We start from the raw sequence: 24,642 nt of genomic DNA, 5'->3' as shown, positions 1-24,642 counted from the left end.
TACTGCATTAGTAACACAATAAGAGACAACACATATAGGTATAATCAATGGTATAATATTCTCCAATAACAGATAATATATACAATTTTTATTTTAAAATTCAATAAAAAAAAAAAAAAGTTCTGTTAGAGACAGATTTTATAATTAAAAGTATAAAAATAAACTAAATGATTGATATGCTTAGAAATTAGGATCTAAAATTAAATATTGATGATTACAGTTATCATGTTTTTTGTAACTATTTACTATAGATACATGAGTAATAAGTTCTATACCTTAGTCCTAAAGATACAATTATTATTTCTAAAGTACTCCATCAGTTATTATGTTGGTTCTTCCAGTTTTTGGTAATGTAATAACTAAGAAAGCTGAAACTAAACAATAAATATTATGTACAAGTAGTTAGGTACTATAACTTAGTGTAGATATAGAGATGTAACTATTACTATACAAGATACATACAACCATAATAATATTATTTATTTATTCAAATAATTCACAAAATCACACTATAAATGTTTTTAAGTTTAAAATTAAATACATTTAAAGTGTATACAATGATGTAGACCAGTTTAAAAATAGGTACATACAATTTATTGTTCCTGTTTCTTATTACAGTCAGTTCAATGAGTGTTGTGACATTGTGTGTAGTACTGTATCTAGTGTATAGGATAGGTACTATATATTTTTTTAAGCTTAATTCTAGAAATGAATAGGTAGGTACCTACTTAAGTCAAACTATTAAATACTATATCATATTTGTACTCACTAATCAAAAAGGAGCTTGAGACAAATATTGGAACTATACAATGTGCATCAATAAAAATTCCAATCAAAATGTTGCCCAAAAGTGCACCTATTTTACCAAACATAGTTCCTATAGATGCAGCCATGCCCCTTGAAAATGACAAAATACAATTAAGAATACATACTGTTAGAATAAATTATAAATAGTTCTTAGTCTATTTTACCTGTATTCTGTTGGAAATAACTCAACAGTAATGCAATATGTTAGGCTAATACCAATACTAGAAAAAGCTTCAAATATTGAAGATAACACCATATTCTCCATTGAAGAAGTAATAAAATACAACCATGCTGCAGAAATACTGGATCCAAAGAAACTTACAACTAGATAAAAATAAAATAAAAATGTTTATTTTTTGATAATATATTAATATTATTATATCATAATACCTATTAGTTATTAGCTTATTATCTACTATTAGAATTTCGTAGTACTTAGATACTTAGTAGGTACCTATAATTTGTTTTATTATATTATGATAAAATCAATGTTAGTCAGTGATACTAATAGTGTTTGATAGTTGTATATATAAGTGAAGTCATATTTAAAAAATAAAAATATTTCAGATGCTTATTAGTTATTGTAATTTTTCATCATTATGTCATACAAATAAACAATAAATAATAATTAATGTAAGTTATAAAATACACTTTCATATACTACTTTTTTCAACTAAAACATTAATTGTTTTTAATATATACTTTTTATTTAGCAAATAAATAGGAAATTTGATCAATTTATTTCGTTTTACAAATAATATCAGCAAATTAAAAAGTTAAACAAATTTTAATTTATCATTAAAATTACAGAAAATGTTCATTAATAATATATATCTATATATCTATATAAATTGTAAAACTTAAATTAATCTATGTGTCAATTAAATCTAGGTGTTAGGAATTCATCTAGTTATGTTCATCTTGGCATAGATTAGACTTTTTTGTCATATAAAATTTTAAAACTATACATAATTCAATAATTCATTGTATCCTAATGATAATTTTAAGGATCTCGGTTAAATTACTTAATTTTTTTCATTTATTCAACACTACTCAATTTTTTTTCTTAATTAATAGAAGCTTTTGGAAAAATATAAAAATAACAGTTCAAAATAATAATTAGTCTCATGTTCCAATTAATAGTGTTACTTGAAACTTTTAAAGCAAATATTTATAGAAAAAAAACCATGATAGCAAAATAAATGTGTTTTGACATGAGTGTTTAGGTAGGTACATTGAAAAAAGTGGAAAGAGATGAGCTCCTTAAACTTATGTGTCCCAAGATAATGATCCATAAAAAAGTTCTCTATTAATTCTAACTTGTACTCATAATATAGTAATACAGTAAGTGACAACTGCCTGTATATCATTAATAAAATTAAAAACTTATATTTAATATGAGTAAATATACATTTTAAATGTTCATTAACCTGTAAAAAATCTTAGTCCAAGTTTATTGATAAATAGTGGAACAACAAGGCTCGTAGGTATGCAAGCAATACCAATGATCATGATGTTCATGTATACGGATTGGTCAATGTGATCGTCACACTTTAAATTATTCACTTCTGGTTCAGCTTTATACATGGATACAATTTCACACATAGTTGTTTTATTTTGGAAATTTGAATAGGTTTCATACCAACGAAATCTATTCATTAATTCTGGGAACCATAGTATGAGCATGTAGTAACTGCACATAATATATCACAGAGTTAGCAAATCCTGAACATATTATTTGGATTAAAATTTTATAATTACCCATTTACCTATATGTTCCAATAATTGTTACCTGGTTGTAGCACAAAAGTGTATAATGCATGTAACTATAGCTATAACTTTGAATTTTGATGTAAACAAATCTATAGTGCTCTTATAAAGTCCATCAAAGAAACTATTATTTGATTTATCATTAGAACTCGGCATTATTATTGAGGTCACCTAAAAAACCATACAGAATAAAGTGTAAATAATATGTAGGTACATATGTTATTTTACGCAGAAGAAATATTGAAATTTAAACTTACAGGAAATTTATCATCCGAGTTACTATTCCATCTATGAACAAATTTTAAACAATTTATTGTTTCTTTGTGTTTACCCTGAGAAAGTAAAAACTTTGGGCTTTCTGGCATTTTCATCAATAATAATGCTAAAGTTATACTCGGAAGTGAACACATGATTACAAACAGATTCCATGATTTAAACAAAATGTATTCGTTTTCGATTCTAAATGTCTGTGGTATAATCAACCATGCTACACCTAAAATCAGAAATAAAAATAAGTTAATACCAAAAATATAATTTGAATTTTGAATTATAATGATTAAAATGATTAAATCGTTTAGTTAATTACCAATTAAACAAACTATAAATATAGATAAATTACCGCTTAAAATGAACAAGACTTAATACGAATTGTGTACAGGGTTATTATATACGTATTGTTAATTGCCACATTGCAACAATATATAGTGTATTATTTATTTATTTTATTAGATAATAACTAATAAGTATATTATCATATGTTAAAATATGTAATATACGCAGGGTCGGATCTTGCATATTTTTTACCCGGATAAAATTATAAAATTAGCACCCTCTCTTAATTCAGCCCTTCTCGTTATACCACTACTATTTGGTAATTTAGCACCCCTGGTTAAGACTATTCCAGGGCAAGTGCCACGGTCATGTTAACACGCACAACACACCAGCTTTTTAAAGGGTTTGATGTAGGCAATTTTAGGTTTAACTTTGGCGCCACTGTTTGCAATAAGTTATCCAGTTTCAGTACTACTATTGGCTGTTGTATAATTACAGAATAACAAAGACATAAATTACAAAATAACTACAAAATATAATAAATTCTTACACGGGACTAATATTATGCCACTCGTCCAGAACATTTCCATCCAAGATAAAAACTTTTCTCGGTATTTGATATTCAGAAATTCTACAAGGTACGAAAAGAGCGTTGTTGAACCGGATATTCTGTAACAATTATTTAATAATTTATAAATAGTTTATACGTTTTAAGATGGTACAAAAATGTATACCCAAATCCACTTAAAAGTCTACAGAATATAAATATTGAATACATCTGCGATACGCTAGACAAGATATTAAAGAGACCATCCATTAGCATACAAATTATCAAAGTAAATCTTCGACCTCTAGAATCTGCCACATAACCCCAAATAAAGGATCCTATCAACATTCCTAAAATATAAAAAAAACAAACAATATAATTGAACAAACTAGTTTAATTTAAAATTATATATTTACCTATCATCATTGCTCCATTTAGAAGGCCTTTATGAAAAGAAGTCATACGAAAATCACATTGAGCTGATGGTATAATAAATGATATTGATGTCACACTAAAGGCAACTGATACGTAAAGCGATCCACAAATGAATAGTATATAATAATGAAAATATCCAAAACCTGTTGGTATAAAAATGTGTATTATTATATTTATTATGTTAATATGATTTACAATTAGAGAATTTTAATCAAATAATTAAATCATTTATTTTATTTTTATTTTCACTCATAATAGTTCAATATTTTTAACTGATCTATTAATTTTACTAACTACCTATAATATAAATTTATTTGTTTTGTGGTATTTACTATATTTTTTGTATTTTAAGTAGCAAGTATAATTCAGTTATAAAATCTACCTACATTTAATTTTAATATATTATATATTTTGCCACCACGTCGCGATATGGAGCGCATATATGATCAATGAAATGTAATTGTTTCACTTTGGCGCGTATTTTTACTCGTGAGAATTTTATTTTTATTACAACTCATAATTCGAAAGATAAGTCTAGACTTTTAGTAGCATTCAATATTCATAAATAGTATATACATTTACAATTTGTTAATTTGTTTTTACTTCTTGTTTACTTCTTATTTTGTTTTGTTTATTTTATTATTTTTGTTTAAACATCTTTACGTCATAGTATATTGATAGCTGATAAATACATAATATATGCAATATGCATACCTTTTATTAATTAAATTATTAACTGTATATTTCAGTTGAAATAGTGTATAAGTAGGTAATCGAAATTCGAAAGTGATTGATAAAAAAATAATATCATAACATAAATTTTAATATTCTTAAGGGGGTTGAATTGGTAAATTCAAAATTAATGACTATTAAATTATTAATTATACTAAACATTAGTATCATTTAAAATAAATTTATATCTAATAGTACATAACGTACACAATAATATTTCGTGTACCTACTAAATTTATATGTATCTAATTTAATAATCTATTGCAGCATATATAATATTACTATACTGTTATTCGGACTAAATTGAGGTAATGAGGTACCATAATGAAACTAAAAATCAACATTTCAAATTTCAAAACACATATGCATACACATACATGCCCTCACACATGCATATCGTATATTTTAAGTGTAACAATATTTTTAATTTGTGTAGGCGTTACTGTCGATTATGCTACTCGTATAAGCACATCTGCTGCCACGGTAGTTGGGCAATTGACGCTAGTTGTTGGAATATATATGTATAAATATTTGTTATTATATTATTAGTATCAACGGCAACCGGGTGATATCTCGAAGTAGGTGTATTATGCAATAACGTATTTAAAAAGTAAAAGTGTTATATTATTATTCATTCATATATACTTATAATTATAATATCCTTCGCAAATACAAACATACAAATATTGAATAATGATCGTGGGTCGTAGTGTTTTTAAAAAATATTCGGATACCTACTGCGGGTGGTAACTTAGTAGTACCTATTTTATAAAGGTTTTAAACTGTTTTACGAATTTGTATTTTATTTAATTTGACAAATTGTTTGCGGCGTTGAACAAGATAATTCTACGTTTCCAACGACCGTGCGTGTGATTGACGATCCTAATACCTACATTTGTATCATATTTATGTTATATATATAACATGATTTAGAATGTAATATAAAATATAAATAATTGTGAAAAAAAAACGGGACTATGAGTTATGCTTATGACGTTATAAAAATGTGTTAAGTATTCGAGATAACATGCACAACAAGTAAATATATATATTATATACTTATAGTAGATACCTACCTATCAGTAAAGTGTACCTACTCTCGACCAATACTTATATGTATATCGGTACCACACTTGTGACATAATCGCGTGTGCGAATAAAAATAATTTTAAAGATGGTTCGGTTCGTATAATTATTATTACTTATGAATATTTTTGTTTATTAATTTTGAATCGACTTACCGATCATTTCGATTGCCTTGTCCAGATGAACCGGTCGATTGAGAAGACTCGCTGAGTCAACGACTTCTGAAAAACAAAAGAGACCAAACGATTTAAGCATATAGCTTTTAAATCCATTCAAGAACAAAATAACAACAATTTCCCGTAACTATTTACTGTCACAAATCCGTATTTACCTTTCGAATTATCTTTTTCCATTTGAAATACAAGAACATAGGTAAGAATAAATGAATAAATAAACACAAATGTAAAAAAAGACTATCATAAAAGCGTTGAAATCATTATTTCCTTTTAGCGTTCGGACCTCGGAGTTCGGACGTACAATATAAAATGATGTTGCTTCTAATTCATTAAGTGGGAGGAACGTGGTGTGGTTATAGAGAAATATTTTATCATTTTTTTTAACGAGCGCCGTCCACGATATTGTACACCTCCGGGGACGGCGGAGGACGTTACAGATAAAACATCAGTACATCACATGTTTCAATGTTACGATATTTTATAAATCTAAATTATTTGATAATATAACAATAATATTTTTCTTAATGTATTCGTGTAACTGTGAATATTAGTTATAATTATTAATTATGTTTATATTATGACGTGTACTTACCTAATAAAGTAATAAATAATAACCTATCATTAAACTAATGAATTTATATAATGATTTGAGGTTATAATGAACAATATTACACCGTGCTTAGAACTATATTACATTAAAAGGAAAATATTGAAATTGTAATTAAAGTTGTAGACATAATAACTATGAAGAAGATTGCGATGGTTTTAAATCTGTTTTCAAAATCCTAATCGTAAACCTAACTTGATAGATCGGTTTTCTAATATTCTGTACGTTGGAAATAGGACAATAGGACACGTTTAAATTCCACATGTGTGATGGATGGAGACAGCAGTGAGCAGATCACCACATCCAACCCTCTTCATTTATTAACAGTAGTGATTAGTGGACAGTGGTTACCAAATAGTTAGACCACATTCTTTTCTTATGAGTTATTTGTGTTGTATTATATTTCTACGGTGACCAGTACCTATAAATATCCAGATCTATAACATCCGAGAAAAAAATAACCGAACGGAAGAAATATCTGAGTATACCTATAAGTATAAAATAAAAATTCAACCACCCGTATTTCTGTAGTGTTAAGAAATGTAATTCCCGCAAATTAAAAGCTCATCTGATAGGTGACATGATTTTTAAACTACGTTAAAATTATATCGAAATTATCAATGGTACATCAACATTAGGTATCTTATCAAGAAAAAGTTAAAGATGTCTAGAAGTTGATAAATTAATAATATAGGCAGAAAGTAAAAATAATTTATCGCGTGGAGTTCGAAAATACGAAGGCACTGCGATCTCGTTTCAGTTGGTGAAGATTAAATGTATGATAAAACTAACGGGTATTAAGTCAAAACGAATAAGACGGGTAATTATATTTGTCAAATTTCGATTAGAACGGGTACAAATAGTGCGTGGTAGGTTAAAACAAATCTGTTGCTGGTCTACGACTAGCCATGCTAACAATTTTATGTTGCTTGTAAATTATAATCTAGTACTGTGAATACCGAATTGGCCATAATTTTATGACATTTTGAAGTATTGGTACATACTACGTATAAATATAATGGAAATAATAATACTAATAATTTGTCTTAAAGTGACGATAGGGCCCTGATAATACAAACATGCAGTATACAATACATAAATCAAAATTATATTGCTGCCAACTATATACAGTACATGGCATCACTCGGGAATGTTTGATTGTTAGGTTTATTAAATTGTTTATTTAAGAAAAAACCATTTCGTCAATTATTTTATAAATTAAATAGTTATATCAGTATATTATATGCTTTAGAATCGTTAGGTGAAAATCTATTTCTATAGGCTTTTTTGTATGGTAAAACCAAAGACCAAAAATTAAATTAAGATCTCAAATTAAGATTGTCTGTGAGGGGATAGAGCGGTTATACCCCAACTATTCTCATTGAGGCTTCAGCCACTTGTTAAATATAGTAAGGTATTAGGGGCTGTGGTACACATACACACCCGTGTGAACTCAAATCCAAAGCTGTATATATTTTATTAAATAAACGATGCTGCGTGGGGGTCAAGCAATGTGCAAACAGTACGGTCCTCGTGTAGCGATTATACAGGTACATGGAAAAAAAGGCTTTTTGTATGGTATACGACTGCTGTTATTATCTGCAGTTTTAAAATGACAAGATAGCAAATTGAATAGCAATTAGTGTGTCGTGTTAATAAGATTTAGGTTCACGTTCACATAAGAATTTTATCACGAGGTCATAGTACAGACAACATTTTCAATCAAAATGGATCAAAGAAAAAAATTATATTGCTGAAATGCTGACATCGGTCAAACGGTAAAGTCAGTATACATAAATTATGCTATGTAACATAATACGTATATTAGCTGCAATGACAATAAGAATATTAAGTCTTCGACAAGTAATTACGAAAACGTCATATTTTCCTTAGTTTTAAATAGATTAACTATGACGTATCCGACTAGGTTATAGACCAAAAAGTAATTACTTACCGGATAATATACAACTCAGTTCTCACAGAATATAATGCGTAACGAAACAAATCTTAAAGATTATAGAACTACAATTGAGAATTGAATTATTTATAGAAATGTATTGTATAGTGGTGAAATTAAACCAAACGAGAACGGGTTGAATATACTAGAAACGAAGCATGATTGGCTTATATATTATATAGTCGGACTCCTATCGTGACATCTATAATATTATATTAAACAGCGAAATCTCTGAAATCACATTAAAAACAATAATTAATAGTTCGGATGAACAGTTGTCAACATTTTGGCATTTGGAAACGAGAATAGTATCATATACTGGAATGGTTGTAAAATTTTCGATCGTACAGCCGGAATGAGTGAAAACGAAAAATGTGTAATAAAGTTACTGTTCAAAAACAAAATGTGCAAAAATTCATGTAATCATGTATAATAATATTATACATTAATATTGCATCATAGAGATATTTATTTACTTAAAGGTGTTTTAAATTAAATTCCAAAATTAAATTTGAATAATATATCAAATGTGTGGACGAGTTTAATAAATTTAACTATACGGAAACATGGATGTCGATTATTGGGGATGCTGCGATATTCAAGCACCCCAAGATCCATTCTATAGAAATGTCATAGAAAAAACTAAAACAATACGTAATATTATACAATATTTATTACAATTATTTATTTAGGAGGTTTTGAATATTTTGATAACATTACCTACTATAATACTCGTGATATAAATTTATACCAAAATAACTGGCAACAATTTTTGAACATTTTTTTACATTTTAAGCATCTCATGCAATTTTTTAAATCCAACGCCCATGTATGAAAATAATTACCGATAAAGAAAATGGTAATTTTTTTCCAACTTGGGTTTGTGGTCTAATTGAAATTCATTAAAAAAAATATTAATAAAAAAGTTATGTCAATTAAAACCAGACTATGGTAATCCTTTTCATGAGTAATATGGTTAATTGTATTTAATTGCTCTCAGTCTCGAATCATTACGAATCTGGATTGTAGAGGTATTTTAATATTTTTGTAATGAAACTGGGTGCAACATTTACTTACCTACCTACATAATTTCTCTTAGTCTCTAACACTAATTTATTTAGACTATGGTAATATGGTCATCGAATAATATGATATGGTAATAATATGGTATGGTGATGACTGTTGGCCGTTTGTATAATCATGCAATATTGATAAAAATTTTTTTACATAATTCCAGTGTACAATTCCAGATTAATTTGTGTAAAATTAAAAATTGCTCTGTTAATAATATTATCATTTCTCGCTCATCGAATTATGTGCTGCTTCAATACCTCTCATATATTTTTTAATTGAGAATGGAGATAATACCAATACGTACCAAAATTAAAATGAAGTATTAAAAATACATTTTGTAATGACTATAGGAATCATGTTGACATGTTGTGTACATTTGAAAAGTCGTTTTGTTCGGTGGTTTACTTATTACTGTTGCTTATTTCTAGTCGTGGTAACCTGTAAATTTGTAAATTATTATTTACTAATACAATATTACGAGTAGGTAATAGGTACAAAGTAGTTAAGAAGTATAGTTTATAGAGTATGTCAAAACAGCCAGTCTCAAAAAAAAAAAAAAAGTGATACCTACTAAAATAAGTTTTAAATTCAATAAGCAATAATATCACTTATATATAAAAAAATAAAATAGTCACTAGTTTTTAAAAACTGAAAGTAAATTGTTCGAGAAATCAATTCTCTTTTGAATTAACCTACACATATAATACACGAGCATCAAATTATACCATACTTCCATACATTCTGTAGTTTGGCTTTCGACTTCAATATACATAAAAATATAAAATGCATTATGTCCATGGTCTATCCACTGCCTCAATCAATTTTGCATTGGTTTCTCCTTAGATATTTCCCAATCAGTCAAAAATTTCAGGATAAAAGACGATGGCTTACTTTTCAAATAAAAAAAAAGTTCATAATATACGGCACAATTATTGTTAATTTTAAAATCATTCTTAGGAAATAGAAATGATTGTTTTGTTAAATAATGCATCCTACCAATTCACCAGTTTTTAAATAAATTGAACCTTATGTAAAATGCACATTTCACATGTAACTTTGTAAGCAAAAAGTATTGTTAATCGAATTTTTTTCTTAGTGTCTACTCTATATAAAGATTTAAACTAGATACGTATTACGTAATTAACTGCAGATATATTTGGTTCAAGTTGAAAAAGTGGCCTATAGATGGTGTTTTAATTTTTGTACTGTAAATAACATACATTATCCGACTTAAAAATAAACTTAAAGCTTAAAATAAATTAAAAATATTATGAGTAAAATACTAAAATTATATTTCCAATAACATAATATTATGCTGATTACAGGCGCAAGCGCAATTTAGTTAATTTATTTATTTTGTGATAAATTGATAATACTATCTAAAATTGTGATTGTGTATTATTTTCTTATCAATATTACCTATCATTTAATTTACACAACTAAACTTAGTTGTTGATGACAACGACGTTTGGTTTTTAGTTTTAAAAATTCAATATTTTAATTATATTTTATTGATTGGAACGTAAGAAAAGTTATCTTCTTCAAAAATAGTTTTGGCGTAGAGTTTGAGATAAATTAAATAATTCCAAGCTATAAGGATGGTAAAATATATTTTATAATTAATTAATATTGTGTATTTATTTTAATTTGGTATAAACACCAATCAATGTTCTGTTTTCAGTTGGCGATATTCAATTTACAAAGTCTATTGACAATTTTATTATTGTCTATTTGCACATGTACTTATTTAAGACAATTATTACCAAGTATTATAGATAGGAACAAAGTTGGGTAAGATAAATAAATATTATTAATTTAATACATTTTGTTTTAATCATTAATTGGTCATTATTGTAGTATATTATTGAATATAAGTAATATGTCTTATAAATTAGAACAAAAGTTGAAGTATTCACTTTTTCATAACATTTATTCATGTAAACAAAATCATTTTTTAGTCAATTTTAACAATTGTTTAAACTGATACTGGAAACTATATGTCTATATTAGTATTATAAATTAAATAAATGATAATACGATACACATGCAAATGTCTAGTACCTATATATTCATTTAAATTAAAATTATATTTTTAATTTATAACTAAAATTAGATACATGAAGTAATTATTTGTATTTGAATAATATATAAGTACTTGAAATTTACATGTGTATCTTTTTATCATTTATTTAATTTATAATACTAAAATAATTTCTAATATCAGTCTAAACAATTGTTAAAACTGATCTTAAAATATCAAAAACATTTGCTGGATTGCATGAATGAATTTGGTAATTTAATGGATCAATCTAAGACCATATTTAAAGTAAATTTTTTAATAAATCAATAAAGGAACATTAGTTCACTGTTGATTTATTAAATTTTTATTGATTGTTTATGTAATTTGGCACTAGTAAAAACATTTTAAATTTAGAATTTAAATAAACAGTATAGTTTTGTTCTACTTATGTTTGGAATACAATTTGTTGATAATACCATTCAAAAATATCACATTATATGTAATTCTCATAAGAATTTGTCCTATTTTCTAAAAATAAATAAGTGACATTGCAAATTTGTGAAAATATTTGTTCAATGGTAATTTTTATATCATTAATAAGTAAATAACTAATAAAATGTATACGAGTGTATTGTGTCTGTTACCAAATACTTATTAGCGAATCTGAAATAAAAGATAAGCCAAGTAGCTAAGTAGTAATATATATTAATATTATTTTATATTATATTATATCGTATTTATACTTAGAACCATTACATCTCAAAAACATAGTATTTATATATTTTTAATTATATGGTATAAAATGTTTTTTTTATCGATTTAAAAATAAAAAGATTTGTAATGATAATATATTACAATATAATATGTACCTATCACATTAAACTATTAAGGTTTAATCGATTATAAGTCATAAATAGTATAGCCAATGCCCAATGTGGTCAATTTTTACATAGTTCCTTTTTTTATTTGTAGTGGTAATTAAAAAATGTTGTTGTTTTGTTATACTGTCATTATTTGTTTTAATTTTAATATCATTTTCTCATATCAAATAACTTTCACTAGTGAGGTATGTACAAAATAATACTGCTATGTCACTTAGAATAAGTTTAGCCTTCCATTGTTGTTCTCTCAATGCTATCAATGTTATTTAGTATTTACTTTATTATTCTATTTAGATTAGGGTGGTCAGATTAAATTTTATAAAATCAGGGAAAAAATTCTTACTTGATTTAGAGATTTTTTACTACTCAATTAAGTTTAAGATTAACATGTAACAGATACTTGCATATATTTTTATGTACACATGTATGTTTTATAATAATATTGATGCTTACATTGTTTTTTTCAGGCCCTTAGGAACGTTTTGGAAGTTAGCTAGAATTGGAGAACGTAAAAGCCCATATGTATCATTTTGTTGTATTGCAATGGCTTTCAGTATTTTATTTTGGACGTAATAATATTTTTAATTAAAATATAAATAAATAATGATATTATTTTAAGATATTTTATACATTTTTTTTCCTGTAAAAATGATTTACTTCAAATTTTAAAACTACATTGTTTAATTTTTTAATTGTTGAATTTGTTATTGATAAAAATATTAAATGCATATACTAAATGTTTTTAATAATGTATTCAGTTAAATTATTTACAATAATAAAATAATAAATTCTGTCATTCTATTCTTTGTTGAAAACAAAAATGTTTAAATTTTCATGGATACAATAAAAATTAAATGTATTGTGTAATTATCGATTTTATTATTTCATTTGTGATTTTTTTTCTTTTTTTACAAATCATTTGAATGTTTAATCAGTAATAGGTTAGGTTAGGAGCTCGGAAGTTGATGAATTTTGCATTTTTTTTTTTGGAACTTTTTAGACAATGCTCTCTTGGTTAAAAATCTGTTTCAATAGCATGTGAATCTGATTAACTTATTTTTGTTGTTTATTACTTTTTAAGTCATTTTTAGGTCATTTTCTCACATTTTTAGTCATTTTTATTGATTTCACACTAGTTATCACACTTCTTATCATTTCTTGTCGACCATTATGTCGATAACTTAAAACTTGGAAATTACCACAAACAAATATTTGTAATTTTTTTATTTCCTTATTTTAAGGACATTTTTGTCATATTTTGAGTAATTTGAAGCTTTGATAAATTTATATAGAATTTTATAGTAAAATAGAGTAAAATATTTAAAAAAAATGTATTTTTATTAATTTAAAACTAATATTTGTAATTTTTTTATGTCATATTTTCATTTTTTTTAGGTCATTTTTTATTGTTTTTAAGGTCATCAACTTCCGAGCCCTAGCAATAAGTTTTAAGTATAATTCACACTTATTGAATTTAAAACAACTATACTACAATTATAGCTTCACTACCATGAAATATATATTCTATCAACTATTTTAATGAAAAAGGATGTATTTTATAAACTGATAATCATAATATTATATTGTGTACATACCCAACAACAATTAGAAATTAGACATTTTTTCATTTTCAGTTGGCTACAGTGTTCTGCTTTACTGGATATACTCATGTATTTGTCATAGTGTTAAATTTAAGTAGATAATCTACTATCTAGGATTTGTTTCAGCCGTTTCAGGTCAACATGATAGGTAACTTTGTTATTGTTACTGTTTATTTTAATTTTAATTTTCCTTTACCTTGTATAATATGTTAAAATTACCTGTTCATTCAATTAGTTGCTATTAATTTCTTGTTAATACTTAATATTGAATAATTCCTTTTGCTTTTGTCTATTTTAAAGATTTTTTAATAAAAAACTACATAATTCAATTAGCTCAACTCATAAAATGTCATGATGGCAGTTAAATGTTAACAATTTAAATAAATATGTAATTAAAAAAAACTTATAAAGTAGCAAGTGGTAACCTATGGTAAACTAAAAGGTTTATGAAACCCTCTGAAGCAAAGTCAAACATTTGAAACTTCATAAAAAGTAAATTTTACAATTATTATTATTTCTTCAATTGAAAATTTAATATTTAATAAAGACATTAGAGCAATGATGAAAAAGAAAAGTAGTTTAATGAATATAAATGTTACAAAAAAAAACTTTATTCTCTTGACTTTTATACTTAGCAATTTTCAGTTCACAATGTAGATAAAACATTTTATCTATATTGTGATTCAGTCTTTGGACCTTAGAGTAAGCAAAATAAATATAGTATAAGCGAAATGATCATCACAACCTAGAACTAAGAAGGTTGTGTTCTAATAATCCATTTGCTTAAAATATGTTTGGTATTAATTAGAAATCACTAATCAGTATATTACTTAACTATATACCAACAGGCAACATATCAAATACTTATTATGTAGTGGTTTTTTTATTGCACATAGCCAATTTTGTAAAAAAAAAAAAACATAGTGGAGCAGAGTTAGTATATGGGTTTTTGTAAAGTATTAACTACCTATTAATTTGTACTTAGTTCATCGTTGTTAGTCTATGAGCTTAAGATTACGATTCTTTTTATCAAATAAAGTAATTTTAATATTTGTTTTATTCAGTATAATGATTAATAATAGCATATTATATTTATAGATCTTTAGAGTATAAACTATATAGGTAAATCAGTCTTTGATTACTTATATCACTAAGCATGAATCATTTAAACTCTAAATAATTAATAAACTGCCATTTCTGATATTATGTTGCATATCATACATATTGTGTAGGAAAGTGACACTATTTTACTCTTCAAATAATTTACCCATAAATCATAATAAATCTATACATGTTAACATAATGTACTATTTAGTAATTAGTGTTTGAAATTTTTGAAATTTAATTGTAAAATTAGCGTTAAATTTACTAAATATTTCAAGTTGAGTACAAACTATGAACAATAAATTCATATTATAACGAGTGAAAGTGAAACTATAATAACTATAATAATTTTTTTTAAACTTAGTGGTAACCTGATACATTATAAATATTTTAATAACAAATAAGTAATTACCAAAAACGTACAAAAAAAAATAATCAAAGTATGTTAAAAAAAATAAAATAAAAAATGTCATGTAAGATTCATTGAACTAGGCTTTTAAACCGAAAGCTAAGCGACATCTTTATTCTTTACATACCTACACTATAAAATGTCAGATCAACTGCCCTTCCCTTGTCCCGGCCACTCCAGATTACGTCATACACGCATTACCCCTTACGCGGCATTTGAATTCCTTAACATGATAAAATAACACAGTGGGGATATTATTACAATAACCTAGTTATTAGGGTCCAAGTATATTTTTAACCATGCTATTATGCTATAAAAAAAATATAAATAATTAACTACCATTATTGAGTATATTATGTAAAATATAAATAATTTTAATATACGATTTATACTTAATGATACAATACTTTAGAGTATATATTCTATTAATTTATAGATCAACAATTTTAATTAATCAATGCTAATATTGCTATTATACCTATTCAATCATTATAACTGTTGTCTACTTGTCTGTTATTCATCGAAGAGGTCGCGTAGAAAGGTCATCCGCCAACCATATGTTTGATAACCACCGCCTTATCAAGGTTTTGAAAGTTGGGGTTTTTGTTTGGATTATGTAATAAACAACGAAAATCTTAATTCTATTTTTGCACGGTTCTATGTAATATTACTAAAACTATTAGTTTATGGTTTTATCGCATCGCGAAAGCACGACTCTCTCGTAGTGCGTATATACATTATACTGATACGTTTTTACGTCGTTCAACTTCAGCATATTTTACTTATCATTTTTTCAGTAAATACCAAATTGTAAATATCCGCATATTCGCCATTTTTGTATTCAATGTTTATTTTTAGTTCTTAGTGAATTTTTTTTACAGATGTACCAAATACGATTTAGAATTCTGCCGTCGAAGTGTTTATTGCACCATTTTCAGTCATGGAGTCGTTGGACATATTGAACCTGCGGGTTAGCGAGTGTTCGTTTTTGGAGACAGCCTTGGCCGATGTCAAACGTTATAACAATACCTTCGTTTTAGAAAACAAAATGTTGGTAACTGCATAAATCCGTTTGCCTTGGAAACTTAATTGGTGAACTCCAGTATTAACCTTTATTTTTTATTTTTTGGTTGTATGTTTTTTAGAAACGTGGTACTTATTTTCCCTCCAGTGAGCGCACGTAATCGGTTTTTAGTGCACACCCTAGTGCAAACATTTTTTAACGAATTGAATACCATATCAATTGGTAGTAGCCACGGAAGACGCTTAGTTGTATATCATTCTTCACTTAAACCAATGTAAGTTAAAAATTTTAATTAAAAACACTAATACTTCCTTTTTTGTTTTAAATACTTTGAACTTATATATCCTGGTAAAATATTTGTCATTTATTCATTCAGTGAGTTGAGTATTCAAAAAATAATTTTTTTGTTTCTAATTTAGTAAAGATTTATTTTAAAAACACAGTGTCTAGATATTCAACCTTTGTTGGTTAATTATGGATCAACTACCCAGTGTTTAAAACTTGGAGTTCATTGAAAAAGATTTTGTTTTTTTTTTTTTTTGTTCTCAACCTTTTTAGACCCATGGTACCCCTAGTTATTTTGTAAATATCCTGAGGCACTATACTTTATACTCAATAGTAATATATTGTGTATTTATATTTTCATACTACCCTAAATTTAAGTTAGCGGCACCCAAGGATGCCATTGCACCATGGTTGAGAACCTCTGGCTAAGGGAATTAGTTAATGATATTGTTTTTTATTTATGGTCTTAAATTTTATGTGAAGTCATCTGAACTCTTTTTATCAAATATTTCTGTATTGGCTTGTGAAGCTAATCGACATTGATTTGGTAGATTTTTAAAATTACATTTCCGTCATGGTTTTCATTGACAGTGTCGCTGATCCTATGATTCAACTGTGATAATTGTCATAAGTAATTTATGTGAGTGGACACTCAGGCTTGAAATACGTTAAAACCAGTCTTCAAACTACCATATCAACAATAATTAGTTATAAAATGGAAATTAATGAATTTCTGATGTGTTGGGATCATGTTGGGATTTTTAATTAGACACCTGAAAGAGTTAATACTAATAGTTTATGGAAAACAAATATTTTAAAATGTTAAAAATTTGGTTAATAGGTATTGTGAAGTAGATGTGGAAGATGCTGAAAGGCATGATGAAAATAATTCTAGTGCATATCGAGCATATAGAACCCCTAATGAAAGGAAGGCCCAAGAAAAATTATTTCAGTCACTTAAGCCTAAAAAATTAAATCCAGTTACAAGGTAATGTCAAGTTCATTAATTATTTTAGTTGTAACATCTAATTTATATTATACAGCTGAATCTCGATAATTTGAATTTCAAGGAAATAAAAATTAATTTGACATGTATTTTTTGAGTTACAAATATTGCATTGAGTATTTAAGTGTATAGGAAATTGTATAGGGACAAAAAAAATGTAATTTTATCGAGGTTTTTGAGGTTCGAGTTATCGAGACTCAACTGTAAATAATTGTATACATTATTGCAGATCCAATCAACGAAAACAAAGTAAAAGGCCAGATATTCCTATTTATATACCTAAAGCACTTAGGGGATTAGCTAATAATACAGCTTCTAAAACTAAAAGCACAAATAGTAATTCAGATTCAACTGCATCAAATAAACTTGATGCTAATTCAAGAATTCAAGATGATTCAAGCAACAAATTTAGTTCAAAAGATATGATAGATTCAATATCTAATTATAATCAACATAATAATATTGTATTAACATCTTTAGATTCATTTAACTTTGTTGACTTATCAAATGAAGTATTAATTAATGATGCTAATGATGATTTTAACTCTTCATATCATGATGCCTCATCTCAGTTCTCAGATTCTTTATCTACTAGTATTCTTCCTAATTCAGTAGATATTAATGAAAATAATTCAAATTCATCTGCTACAAACAAAATAATTAAAATTAAAAACCCCAAATTAGACCATAATGAATTAGAGTCTGACATTGGAGAAACTGTATTTGACAACCGAGATAGTGATTTAACAAAAGGTAACAGTGTCAGTTTTATAAGTTTTCAAAAAACTATACCAGTTAATTTACCTGACTGTCAAATATCAGATGTTAATGATAAAATTATAGCTGATAATGTTCTAGTACCTCAAAAAACTACGCCAATTAATTTACCTGATTGTCAAATATCAGATATTAATAATAAAATTACAGCTGACGATATATTGGTGTCTCAAAAAATTACTGAAGCAATAGATCTGAGAGTTGTTGATACAATTTCGGGTATGTCTAATACTAATAATCAATTGCTTGAAACACACAAAGAAAATGAAGTGATTTTTTCTGATGTATCTGAAATAGAATTAAAAGAAGAACATGATACAAACTGTCCTCATTATTGTTTGAATGATAGTTTCTCAAGTGGACCATTAACGGATAAAGATACAAATTATTCTAAAACTATAGATGAAGAATTGACTGTTCAGCAAAGTTCAGTGTTAATTGATAATTCTGAAGAAGTTATTGGTATTAATGAAAAGAAAAAGAAAAAAGAAAAAAAAAAGATTTTAGATGTAAATGAATGTAGCTGGGAAGATATGTTTGATAAAGAGGATGATTATATACATCCATTGCTTATGAAAGAAGTAAGTTATTTTATTATTTAGCTAAAAAATATTTTTAATTTCCTTATTTGTATGTTTAATATCAAACCATAAGACGCGAACTATCAATTATAGTTTATCATGTGTATAGTGGATGATTAATTTAATGTAAGATACTCATTATTTAAATTCACTACCAAAAAAAATGTTAATGTCGTTTTACCAAAAAAATAAAAATGCTGATAGCCTGATTACATGGAATATACTAGACTATTAATATTTTATTTTTAATATTAATATTTTAATATACCTAATATATTGATTTTGGTATTTAAGCATAAAAATATCTTATTTTATTTCTACGAATTGACAATTGTACAGTAATGTCCTACTGGTGAATCGAATGCAGCTTGCATACAGAACACCTAGATAGAATAGGAGTCGGACAGAAATCACACAAATTTGCCGCATTAGCTAGAAAATAGCAAAGCTTCAGTGGCATTTTTATTTATTTATGTTATTAACTTGTTAACTGATCGTTTTTTTTTTTTACTTTATTTAAAAAAATGAAAAATACGTTTAGATGGTAAATACTTAACACAATTTAAAGTCTAGGTATATATTATACTAAAATTCTTTAATAATGGCAAAAAGGACTAGAGGGATTGATCCCCCAAATCTTCTCCATAAATACGTTGCTGGACGGATTACTGTTTTAGATACCTAGCCTTAAATTTGTTATTGGTAATTTATGTTTTGTACAAGCAATTAAACGTTTTGATTTTTAATAAATTAATCTACAGTGATAACTATCTAAAAAAAAAAAAAAAATTGGTTTTTCAATTATTAAAATAATAATTAATAATTAAAACAAAATTTTTTATGTATTGATGAACTTATCTATCTCCTTATAATATAATTTTGTTATATTTGTTATAATTTATCTAATTTATTGATGAAGTTGCTTAACATAATATATTTATTATTTTTGTTAGTTTTCAAAAAAATTCTTGTATACATAATTAAATATTTATAATAATATTGTTTTTTTTTCATTTTTATACTTACTTATATATTTTCTTATTTTAGTTAGTTTCTACAATAGGTAAAGTTCAAGTGCAATGTGCAAAAGAGGATTACCGTAGTTATCAAACAATTGAAGAACGTTCAGGTGATGGGGAGTGTGTTATTGAAGTGTATGGTTTTTCTTCTGAATTGAAAACTATTGATTTAATGAATCAATTTGCTGCATTTCGTAAAAATCATTTTGAAATTATTTGGGTGGATGATACACATGCATTAGCTGTATTTGAAAGTCCATATTTAGGTAAATATCAAATAATTTATTTTGTGGTTGATAATTTTGTACTTATATATAATAATATTTAAATAGCTGATCAAGCATTGAACACACCATTAGCACTAGTGAAAACTAGGCCTCTTAAGAATGCTACCAAAGAGTCGAAGCTTAGAGCTGCTACAGTTGTTCCTCTTCCAGCAACTAGGCCTAAAACTTGTACGGCAATGGCTAGACGACTAGTGAGTAGTGCTTTAGGACTAAAATTGAATGTATCAGCAGATCTTATAAAAGCTGAGCGCACATTGTTGGCAAATGCTAAAGGTAATTTTAATTCAAATTTTTTTTGCCAATAAATTTTGAATTGTGTATTCTTTTTTTAAGAAAAAAAGATTCGGGATGCTCAACATAAACACAATATATGGAACAATGAATCATGATCATTACCATAGTGTACAAAATACAGTCAATTATTTTTTGAAGCTACTACATTTTTTTAATCATTATATAATTGTATTAAACTTTGGTTTGGGAAATTTTATAAGTGAAGTGTGAAATATTATTTTATAAATATGTGTATTATTTAATTATTTATTGACAGAATCAGCGAAAAATTGCTTAAAATTACATTTTTGTATTAGTATTATGACCAATATTTTAAATAGTTTAAATTGAAGTCTGTATATTTTTGTTATAATTTTTTTTTTATTTTATGATGATTTATTTAATATATTATTTCTATTAATAAATATATTTATATTTATAATATATCGGTAGCCATTGTTAAGTAAAATAATATGATAAATGCCTATTTGGTGATAAGTTTTTATGGATTATTTAATTAGACAAAAGCAACAAAAAAAAAAAAAAAAAATAGTAAAACTATAAAAGCAAAACCCCATTGAAATAAACAAAAAAAAGCACTTTCATATTTAAAATTGTAGTATTATGACATATTATTTTCATAGTATTACTGTATTTTGTTTTAAGCCAAATAAATAAGCAAATGACTAAATATTAATTATATATATTAGAATCCATGTACAATTTTAAACATCGTCTTAGTCATATTTTTTTTCTAACAGCTAGTAGAAAATATAGCAAATAACTAATTAAATGTTCTTAAAATAATAATATACTGATTTAAATTATCAGAACAAAATTTACCAGCTACAGTCCACCTCTCTACCAACTGATCTATCGAAGGCCATAGAACAAAATTTAATGGTAACATAATTTTGTTAATTGTGACAGCCGAATACTATATAGGTATTTAGAAAATGTATTTCTATTTATTATTATATTTTTTATCACTATTATCATTGTGAGATATGCTATTAGTTATTACTTGTTAGGTAATATAATTGCCAATAGGTATGTATAAATTTTGTTTTAATTAATAGAGTGATGTATATACAGATATGCAGTATGCATAAAACCTAATTGCTTATCTTCAACATTTTAGTTAATTATACTAACTATTGTAATATAAACTAAAATTGTTACAGAAAATATCGGCTCACTATAAATAGATTGGTTAGGTTTGACAGTCTGATCACACCTTATTATAGGTAGATACTTATATTAAATTGAACTCATATAATATAATTACCTGGTACCTAATATACATTAACCTTAGATCATATTCGTCATATCATATATTATAATATGATCTAAGACAATTCAAATAATCATAATAATAATAATCAAATAATAATCAAATAATTAAAATGAGATAGCAATAATTTACAGAGGGGGTCACACTGTAAATTCTGCACTTATTATTTTAAAAATTGTACTTATGGTCGCTTCTCCATAATCGCTATCTGAAATTCCAAAATTATTTTGAGGCAAACAAATTTAATTTAACATAAATTATAGATCGTGAGTAACACTCAAGTGTATTTATGTAAATTGTGTAACTGGTAACTTCTAATATAATATTTTAGCGGTTGTTTTGTTGATGATTACCATCTATCTACCACGTATAGAAAAAACACGAACCTCGAATTTAATTACGAATCATGAATTCATGAACAAACACAAATTGTGCGTCGAGTTTTGTTTGTTAGTATCAAGAAATGATGAATTTGTATTTTGTACGACCGCAAACTGCGAACCTTCAATCACAAATATCTACTTTGGCTTTAGCAGCCGTATCGTTAAATGGATTTACGGATTGTACTCCTTACCTGGCTTACCTAAACCAAAATATTCGAATTGCACTCGAGACTCCAGTTCAAAACAGGTATTGTTAAAATTTCACTATGGTTAAAAACAGGTATACCCACTTAAAGTTTGAATTATTTTACTCGATCCGGATCGCTTTATAAAACTTTAAAGTATTTATTTTAGCTGAATATTGCACGTGTGTATGACGATCGATTCAATTTAGTACAGTACTACAGTAGATTCTTGTTTGTCGAACATCGCTTTCTCGAATTTTTCGTTATCTCGAATTATAATTTGAAATCCCCTTGAAACTATACCATTAGGTACATCCAATACCTACCTAGCGTTTTACTCTCGATAACTCGATTTAAAATTAATCGTTTCTCGTTATTTCGAGTATACAAATATTATTATTGTATTTTAGACTTAAGTATTACTTACAACGGGGTTATTACACGACGTGATTAATTTGAAAATAAACATAAATGTATATTTTTTATAATTTTATGTAGGTAAATTTTGTGAAAAACTCATTTTTATCTAATTGTTTATTCATTTTGAAGAATAAACATGGGTAATGTTTTTAAGATGTTGATTGGTTCTCGGCTAATATGTTCCCCGCAGAGCTCGACGTTCTGAGAAATATGTCTGCTGAACTATTATTACTATATTATTTTTAACTCATTGCTTATTAGTACTTACTTACTTTGTTTTAAAAAAAACATCAAACATGACAATCGAAATAAAATAATAAATGACGGGCTTTATAAGCTTATCGATTATATGCGTCTCTTATCCTCCTTAAAATATTTTTGAATCCTCGATCGCTGGACCCTCACAAAAAAAATAGTTCAATTTGTAATCTGCGTCTTTTGAAACATCGCTAGTATACACTAAATTCCACCATTTCTATTCATATAATTAACACTTGGTATATAGTTTGCGTCGGTATACATACTTTAGGGTACAACTTTGCTCACCACACAAGCACCACCCTCGGTATAAATAATGCAAACTAAAACCGACCGATGAGGTTGACCGTAAACTTGCTCAATATCTCAAGTATAATACTGCTGACTGCAGTATATACTAATGAAAGAATGATTGTAGTTTTACGTTAGTAAAACAGATAATATAATATTGAATTGGATTGAAAATAATTAAAAAATTATTTGACGAATTTCCCAAAACGAGTAGTTTTGTTGGTTTATGGGTGTATAATATATGCTGTAACATTGTAACATACATTCGCTAAGGAAGGCATAGTGTCTGGTCCCCCCACGCGTGTATCGTAATGGTGTATTTTTTACTGTTTCAATAAGCGATGCTATGTGGGGGCCACCCTTGAAAAAATAGTTTACCCTCATATTGTGTATATATATTTATATAGTGGTTCCAAACTTGAAAAAAGTACACACAACTATAGACCGTTTCTGTGTAGAATTTATAATAATAAGACTAAGTAAGCGATGGGGTTTTAGATTTATGAAACCTTAGGTACCTATGTACAGTCAGAGCGTTGAATGATAAAAGGGGTAGACTTTACATAAAATATGGATATTGTATATAATCCGCACAGGGCTAGATTTATGGGGAGAAGGATATCGTATAACACAAAAGTATATTTTTCTTCGTTTAAAACCAATCAGGAATAGGTACTTAAATTAAAATAAAATGCCTTTTACATTATTTTACGTTTCTATTTTTTTTATTATATACTCAATCAGTTAGTTGAAATAAAGTAACTTAAAATAAAATCAAGATTTTTTATTGGCGAATTCATA

The 24,642-nt window shown here is 26.3% G+C and overlaps 3 protein-coding genes and 1 long non-coding RNA gene across 10 annotated transcripts; 3 read left to right on the top strand and 1 right to left on the bottom strand.

Moving 5' to 3' along the window:
* Nucleotides 1–51: 51 nt before the first annotated feature.
* Nucleotides 52–14,256, bottom strand: LOC114127812 (synaptic vesicle glycoprotein 2C-like). 4 transcript variants are annotated; one of them, XM_050203173.1, is made up of 12 exons: nucleotides 14,240–14,256; nucleotides 10,048–10,181; nucleotides 6,085–6,150; nucleotides 4,093–4,254; nucleotides 3,864–4,026; nucleotides 3,680–3,798; nucleotides 2,835–3,070; nucleotides 2,600–2,748; nucleotides 2,238–2,500; nucleotides 972–1,131; nucleotides 770–897; nucleotides 52–374 (listed from the first exon to the last, which is right to left on the bottom strand). In XM_050203173.1, the coding sequence occupies exons 3-12, from the start codon at nucleotides 6,089–6,091 to the stop codon at nucleotides 304–306; spliced, it is 1,458 nt and encodes a 485-aa protein (XP_050059130.1). In that variant the 5' UTR covers nucleotides 6,092–6,150; nucleotides 10,048–10,181; nucleotides 14,240–14,256; the 3' UTR covers nucleotides 52–303. The 4 variants fall into 4 exon arrangements, with proteins under 4 accessions (XP_050059130.1, XP_050059129.1, XP_050059131.1 ...); XM_050203172.1 differs by lacking the exon at nucleotides 14,240–14,256 and adding an exon at nucleotides 10,474–10,979; XM_050203174.1 differs by lacking the exon at nucleotides 14,240–14,256 and having other exon boundaries at nucleotides 10,048–10,197.
* On the top strand, nucleotides 5,722–6,353 carry LOC114127849 (uncharacterized). The gene is made up of 2 exons (XR_003592710.2): nucleotides 5,722–6,025; nucleotides 6,110–6,353. It is a non-coding gene; the product is annotated as an uncharacterized LOC114127849 (long non-coding RNA).
* On the top strand, nucleotides 11,173–13,262 carry LOC126550835 (protein kish-A). Its single transcript, XM_050203175.1, has 3 exons — nucleotides 11,173–11,344; nucleotides 11,425–11,534; nucleotides 13,112–13,262. The coding sequence occupies exons 1-3, from the start codon at nucleotides 11,342–11,344 to the stop codon at nucleotides 13,215–13,217; spliced, it is 219 nt and encodes a 72-aa protein (XP_050059132.1). The 5' UTR covers nucleotides 11,173–11,341; the 3' UTR covers nucleotides 13,218–13,262.
* A 2,097-nt stretch (nucleotides 14,257–16,353) lies between the features above and the next one.
* LOC114127814 (R3H and coiled-coil domain-containing protein 1) lies at nucleotides 16,354–21,454 on the top strand. 4 transcript variants are annotated; one of them, XM_050203170.1, is made up of 9 exons: nucleotides 16,354–16,568; nucleotides 16,640–16,808; nucleotides 16,904–17,056; nucleotides 17,909–18,055; nucleotides 18,303–19,069; nucleotides 19,148–19,431; nucleotides 20,479–20,716; nucleotides 20,783–21,010; nucleotides 21,071–21,454. In XM_050203170.1, the coding sequence occupies exons 2-9, from the start codon at nucleotides 16,699–16,701 to the stop codon at nucleotides 21,124–21,126; spliced, it is 1,983 nt and encodes a 660-aa protein (XP_050059127.1). In that variant the 5' UTR covers nucleotides 16,354–16,568; nucleotides 16,640–16,698; the 3' UTR covers nucleotides 21,127–21,454. The 4 variants fall into 4 exon arrangements, with proteins under 4 accessions (XP_050059127.1, XP_050059126.1, XP_050059124.1 ...); XM_050203169.1 differs by having other exon boundaries at nucleotides 16,354–16,554; nucleotides 18,303–19,431; XM_050203167.1 differs by having other exon boundaries at nucleotides 18,303–19,431.
* Nucleotides 21,455–24,642: the final 3,188 nt, after the last annotated feature.

This window comes from Aphis gossypii, chromosome 3 (genome assembly GCF_020184175.1).
Source record: "Aphis gossypii isolate Hap1 chromosome 3, ASM2018417v2, whole genome shotgun sequence".
In the NCBI taxonomy this organism is placed as follows: Eukaryota; Metazoa; Arthropoda; class Insecta; order Hemiptera; family Aphididae; genus Aphis; species Aphis gossypii.
This window is presented reverse-complemented; position numbering and strand designations above follow the sequence as displayed.

What these genes read in the sequence shown, in the direction of transcription:
- LOC114127812 (XM_050203171.1), bottom strand. Translation starts at nt 6,282, where the DNA reads ATGGAAAAAGATAATTCGAAAG. An exon ending in AGACTTTTAAGTGGATTTGG is followed by an intron (nt 3,799 to 3,863) that starts GTATACATTTTT and finishes TAATTGTTACAG; the next exon opens with AATATCCGGTTCAACAACGC. An exon ending in TGGACTAAGATTTTTTACAG is followed by an intron (nt 1,132 to 2,237) that starts GTTAATGAACAT and finishes ATTTTTATCTAG; the next exon opens with TTGTAAGTTTCTTTGGATCC.
- LOC126550835 (XM_050203175.1), top strand. An exon ending in ATAGATAGGAACAAAGTTGG is followed by an intron (nt 11,535 to 13,111) that starts GTAAGATAAATA and finishes TGTTTTTTTCAG; the next exon opens with GCCCTTAGGAACGTTTTGGA.
- LOC114127814 (XM_050203169.1), top strand. Translation starts at nt 16,699, where the DNA reads ATGGAGTCGTTGGACATATTGAACCTGCGGGTTAGCGAGTGTTCGTTT. An exon ending in AAATTAAATCCAGTTACAAG is followed by an intron (nt 18,056 to 18,302) that starts GTAATGTCAAGT and finishes ACATTATTGCAG; the next exon opens with ATCCAATCAACGAAAACAAA. An exon ending in ATTTGAAAGTCCATATTTAG is followed by an intron (nt 20,717 to 20,782) that starts GTAAATATCAAA and finishes ATATTTAAATAG; the next exon opens with CTGATCAAGCATTGAACACA.